The sequence below is a fragment of the Capronia epimyces genome (genome assembly GCF_000585565.1).
Source record: "Capronia epimyces CBS 606.96 chromosome Unknown aczIQ-supercont1.3, whole genome shotgun sequence".
Classification (NCBI taxonomy): domain Eukaryota; kingdom Fungi; phylum Ascomycota; class Eurotiomycetes; order Chaetothyriales; family Herpotrichiellaceae; genus Capronia; species Capronia epimyces.
Window position 1 is genome coordinate 2,837,997 of NW_006912906.1, and position 6,000 is coordinate 2,843,996.

At 56.5% G+C, this 6,000-nt stretch overlaps 2 protein-coding genes across 2 annotated transcripts; both read right to left on the reverse strand.

Annotated features, from left to right (window-relative positions):
* Positions 1-1,008: 1,008 nt before the first annotated feature.
* A1O3_04297 (uncharacterized protein) lies at positions 1,009-2,789 on the reverse strand (the record flags this gene model as incomplete). Its single annotated transcript, XM_007734427.1, has 2 exons — positions 1,009-2,677; positions 2,752-2,789. The coding sequence occupies 2 exons, from the start codon at positions 2,787-2,789 to the stop codon at positions 1,009-1,011; spliced, it is 1,707 nt and encodes a 568-aa protein (XP_007732617.1).
* A 656-nt stretch (positions 2,790-3,445) lies between these two features.
* Positions 3,446-6,000, reverse strand: A1O3_04298 (uncharacterized protein; the record flags this gene model as incomplete). Its single annotated transcript, XM_007734428.1, has 2 exons — positions 3,446-5,778; positions 5,832-6,000. The coding sequence occupies 2 exons, from the start codon at positions 5,998-6,000 to the stop codon at positions 3,446-3,448; spliced, it is 2,502 nt and encodes an 833-aa protein (XP_007732618.1).

Here is a 6,000-nt window from a genome sequence, read left to right on the forward strand (position 1 = left end):
GTCATTGTCATTGTCCAATGTCCATTAGAATTCTCGCCCCTTGCTTTGTTCACGCTGGCCGGATTGGGATCTGGATCGAAAGAGCAGCTCTGTAAGTCAGGTCAGCCATCACACAGCAGCGGCGGCGGTGATGAGTGATTCGCCCGAACACAGCAGGGAGGCGAGATTTCAAAGCCGAGTTAAGCGAGTTGGAGGGCATGACCTCGAAGCTAGCATAATGCAGTTGTGTAACAAGTGTAACACTTGGTCGTTGGTACACACTTCGCAGGCGGTCAGCGGTCGCAGTTGGCTCTCTAACCACCAACCGGCCACCAGATTGGGTTAGAGGCGCCGAGTTGAGATGGCAAGAAGTTTAGCGAGGGTTAGGCCAAGCAGCACCTCCGTGCTATTGGCTCATCAAAGCAGCGATGGAACTTCCATTTGGGGCCAACCTCAGGCTGGTGATAGAGTCTAGAGACGTACGGAGTACAGAGTACGCACCCATAACATGTAGGTGTCGAACAACTGTTACAAGTACCGGAAAAGGTCCAAGTCTCCTGAGCCCCGACTCCCCACGGCACATCAGGCTGTGGCGGGTTTCTCGCTTCCTGGCACGGGATTGTCGCCTGCGCAGGTCCGTTTTAACGGACGAAGTCTAGCCCCTAAGCCCCTAGGGGATGCGAGACGGAGCCTTGGCCGGCGAGTTCAAGTTACGTATCAGTTACCACTATAGTACTGGGCCATTCTGGATATAGACACATACATTACGAATGTGTTGATCGTTGATCGAAATCCCGCGACATGGCGTGCTCTGATGGCTTCAGGCCTGGGGCGTCCGTTCTCTCCCTGAGCAATTGTCACATTCGACATATTACAGTACTCGGTGGATAGGGCCGACACACACGCTGCTGCACACTGATAAAGGGCACTATTGGTAGTTGGTGATCTGTGATTGGTATTTAGTATTTAGTATTTTGTTTCTCCCACATCTTTTAAGCATTGACTGGGACTTGCTCTTCCGGCAGGGCCTTAAATGTCCAGATGCTCATACACGGTGCCCGCGGCGCGCAGTGAGTCCTCGACAATCTTCATATACGCCAGGACCTGCTCCTCCTCCAGCCGCCGCCCAACGACCTGGACAGCACAGGGTAGGCCGGCCATCTGGGCACTATCATAGTACTTGTACGCTCCCTTTTCAACGCCGTTGGCCGGCTTAAAGGTCTTGGATAACTGATCCTTCTCGCCATCCACTTTGGTCACGGGCACAATGCCTGCCGTGTAGTCCAGCAGGTTCCAGAGGAAGGTGTAACCGCAGCTAGAGACGGCGTCGTGCATGGCTTTGTGCGGCAGCGCGGGCGTCGCGTTGCCGGGGCATAATATGAAATCGAACTTCTGTGCTGGCTGATCCCACCACTCAAACCAGGTGGCACGGAAGGCTTCACGTTTCGAGACCCATTTCCAGTGCTCAACGTCAGTCAGGGGATGGAAGTATCTCAGGAGAGACGCCCATAGTGGGTCGCGCTTGACGTATCTTGTCCAGAGGTACCACAGGTATTTGAAAGGTCGGGGGAGGGACTGGTAGAAGTTGATCTGAGCCCCTGCTGGGTCGTTGGATTCGCCCGTGCGGAAGAACGAGCGGTACGTTTTACCGCCGTCACCACAGAGTAGAACGGACGCAATCTGTAGCCCTAGAGCAGGCGTCGCCGTGGACGGGAACGATGGGACCGGAATCTCTACTACCTCGTGACCAGCAGCCCGTAATGCGTCCGCCGTGAGCTCTAGGCCGCGCGCAATGGCTGGAGCCGGTCTGCAGACCCCATCCGTGGTCATGAGACCGACGCGCAGACGCTTCGATTCGGAGGTGGCGTCGTACAGCTCCTGGCGCCACGGGATGGGATGGACGGTGTAGTCGACTTCCCACGGCTTCATCTGGATAAAGGCCTTGGTGAAGTAAGTCAGATCATCCAGTGTTCGGGCCATCGGCGAGAAGACGGAAGGAATGCCGTCCTGGCCCGGCATGGATGTGTCCATGCCCATCTTGGGCCACCGGCCGGTGCTGCAACGGAGGGAATTGATACCAGACCATGCTGCAGGCGCTCGCACCGAACCTGCTACATCAGACCCGATTCCGATTCTGGACCCGTTCAGAGCGAGCAGAGCGCCCTCACCGCCTGTGCTGCCACCAGGCGAGTATTTGGGATTGTGAGGGTTTTTGCAAACACCCCACAGATCGTTGGTGGATTCAAACGAGAGGAGAGTGATGGGCAGCGCTGTCTTCACATGCGGGATTGCTCCAGCTCGCTTGAGGAGCTTGACCATAATCCCGTCCTCGGGGTAAGGCTTGAACGTTTTTGACGAGTATCCAACCGAGGTATCAAAGCCTCCGACCACAATACTGTCCTTCAACGATACGGGTATCCCAGCGAGTGGGCCCTTCAGATTCACGTCGCCCTTGGCCCACGATTCGGCCTCAGGAAGGAGCAGTTCGGTCACGCAGTTGGTCCGTTGATGGGCGATCGAAGCCGTCTTGCCGTAGGTGCGCAGAATGTCGACAGGCGAGAGGACGCCATTTTGCACGTCGCTGACCAGCGACGAGATGGGCGCATTGAGGATAGACCGTTGCTGCGATGTCAACGGGCCCTTGTACGCGTCTGGGAGTGCGGCGAACCGAGCTTCGCGTTGACTCTGCTTGGCCGTGCTGAGGGAGCACCATCCATCAGGTTAGCCGGGGGACCAGACATTGGAGGCGGGAGGTGGGAGGTAGAGGCTTACCAGGCGCGGCGGTGGTCAAGGTAGTCGAAGGGATACATCTTGACAGGTTACATAGCTTCGGCCAGGAATGAGTAGAACGGTTGGGAGAAGTTGGGATACTACTAGTATATGAGAGGAATCCTAAGAAGGGGAGCGAGTGGGCTGGAGGGACGTTGACGCTGATACCGGAGGTCATTCGGTTATCCGATAAGCGGCGGCGGGGGGAGGGAATTTCAAATTTCAAATGTCAAATGTCCAGCAAGAGATAAGGCTGTCCCCATCCATCCACCGGGGACGCATGCGCCGGTCAGACTGAATCGTCCCTGTACAGCCTGTACAGGTCAAAACAGACCAGAGCCGGTATCTGCCCCTGTTTCTCGCCGTCTCGCCGTTGTCTTTTGAAAGCCTTACGCCGAGCTGGTGGTATTGAGATCGATATCGCTACCGGCCCTCCCCTCTTCCAGTGGGAACGGGCGCAATGCGTTCTGATTGATTCCCTGGCCCGGCCTCCGCCATTAGTGTTCACTGTCCACTGTCCCAGGCCAGAAAGGGGAGGCAAAGAAGCAGAAGCAGAAGCAGATGCAGATGCATCGAATCCACAATACTGTACACTGTCTGCTATTATTTACGGTAACTACAGAGCCTTGATCGGCCGGGAATCATATCTACGTACTCTGTACTCTGTACATCCAGGCAATTGTCCCATGTTGGTCCATCACCGGGCCCACCAGTGATGGCCTCCCGAATTCCCCGTAAATGGCCCTGTCGTGACAACCTGCCTTGGTGGAAGGTGAGGGTCGAAATTCTGCTCGTAATCCATCGCATGGCCGTGCCCTGGCCCTACCATCTCCAGACCATACAGATTTGAGCTTGGTGGATGGCCGAGGCCTGGGTTTGATGCTCGATTCTGCCACACTGGCGCTTGCTCCGTGCGGGTTTCCGCAGGCTCAGCCCGCGAGTCTCCCCCTGAAGCCATGTCCACCATCATCACATCGCCCGTATGGGCTATCGATCGCCTTCGCAGACCGCTGACATCCCCGTCATCGACGTTTTGCGCAGGAAGATCCGACTGTTTGGGTCGCGGTGGCCGGCCTTTGCGAGCTATCTGCCGGGGAGTGGCTGAGTTGCGTCGCGACTTGGGTTCCGTCTCGCTGACTGGGGAGAGCAGATCATCCCGGGAGGGCGTCGTGGCCTGTTGCAGGACGTCTCGTTGTTCACCCAGCGAAGTCTGATTGGCAAAGTCGGCTGGCATCTCCATCGTCCAGGTGCTGCTCTGCTGAGGTCTGATATCGGCGGCACTGCGGCGGCGGTCCGTCACTTGGGGACGACCGAAGCTGCTCTCTTGACGCGACAAGCTGTCGTCTCGGATGGGAGAGCTTGCAGGATGATCTAGCCGTTGGTACTGACCCGGCGCTGTGGCGTAGAACTGAGCGTCATTGGCCCCTCTGGCGTTGTCCACCGGAGCCGTCATGTTGCCCGTTGCCTGCACGTCGTCTCGAGATGCAGTGGCTTGCGCAAAATTGTTCATGCCCGCCGACTGCGATGCTTGTACATTGCCATCATGCTGATGTGGTTCGCTGACTGGCATTGCGGACGGCCCTCCATAGAACGCTTGCTGGCCCGTGTCCTGCATCATCCAGGGATTGGAATCCATAGCCTGCCATCCGGCATGATACATGGGTGGATGGATCAGCATTGGCGGGTGCATCCAGAAAGGGAAAGATGACAGTTGAGCTGCAGTGTCCGGGTGACTCGCTGCGTATCCGAGGCTGGCATATTGTAGCTGATCGTTGCCAGCGAATGAAGTGGGTGCACTGTGTGCAAAAGATCCCTGGTCAAAGCTGTTCTGCACCGAAGACTCGTGAAAGGAAGCGGCAGACATCTCGCTGAATGAAGACATGGGTTGGGCATATGGTGACGGCCCTTGCTCACCCTGCCACGCCGGCGGGTTCCCGTGTACAGAGTTCTCATAGGTTAGGGGCATCGCACTGTACCTCGGTCTCTTCTCTGCTCGCGTCTCATCCGGATACATTGATGTGCTCGTCCGTTTGAGATGTTGTGTCGAGCCGCTGTTGTCAGCGGCTCCCTCCTTGATGGAAGAGTTCGACTGGGTGGCATGTGAGCTTTCGTCGTTCGGCGTCTTCATCGGCCTATCATGTGGCTCCGAATCGCGCTCCGCAACAGCGGGGGGTCGTTGCTGCTCAGCCAGCCCATCCAGGACACCATCCAGGGACACCACGGCCGCCTGGGCAATTGCCGACCGAGGTAACCTCCTCAACGACCCTTGGAAGAATTTGAGCAGACCTTGTAGGCGATCGGTGTCTGTCTGGAGAGGTTCGATATCCTGTCGGACTCGTGCAATACCCAACACAGATGCCGCGCAATAGACGCCGAAGCAGCGTGGCCAGGGTGGAATGGGAAAGGGATCAAGAACCTTGATGTACTCGAATAGGCTGGTAATACGGCGGACTGACTGAAATAGCTGATCCAGGTAACCTTTCGAAGAGTTCTTGCGAAGAGATGATCTCTTTAGCTTTGACGATGACGGGATTCGTCCCTCGGACGGTCTCTGACTTGGGACCGACGCCATTGACATGACGAGTTGGCAATTCAGTACCATCAGAAACAGATGAACCTTGAACTGGTGTTCGGCGACGGCGGCCCACAATGGAGGATCTGCCTTGCCATTCTGCGGAAGATATGAGAACCTCGAGTGCAGGTCCTGCAGCCGGTTCAAGTATGACTCTAGTGTTGCCTTTTCCATTTCTGACTCGGTTTTGGCTGGGCAGTTGTTGGGAATGATAGTTCCAAGAACCTCTAACATGTACTGGGACAAGTCTAGCATGTTCTGAAGCAGGTCTTTCTCTTCTGGCCTCGAGTAGTCCACCGTGGGTCTGCGGACGCCATGGGAGGAGGAAATCAGTGGGCGCCGGCCGAGCAGGAAGCTGAGCTGGGCATCGAGGTCGATAAGAAGCCACCAGATACGACGGCCAGGCTCACGGTCAGCCTGCTTGCTAGCAGTGCCCCCGGAGCCGTCATCTTCCTCCACTGGCATTGTTAGCTGGAACTTATCCTTCCACAGGAGAGGTGGCCAATCTTACATCCCAATAGCTGTGCATCGCGCACGAGACTTGCCGATGCGCTCCAGGCCTCCGCCACCATTCCAACATCCAGAAGCTGTCGCGCATCCAGGAATTTCTGATAGAGAACGCGAAGAGGGCCAGATAGTAGACGGTCGGGCTCTGGAATCAATAGTGAAGAGAGGCCCAT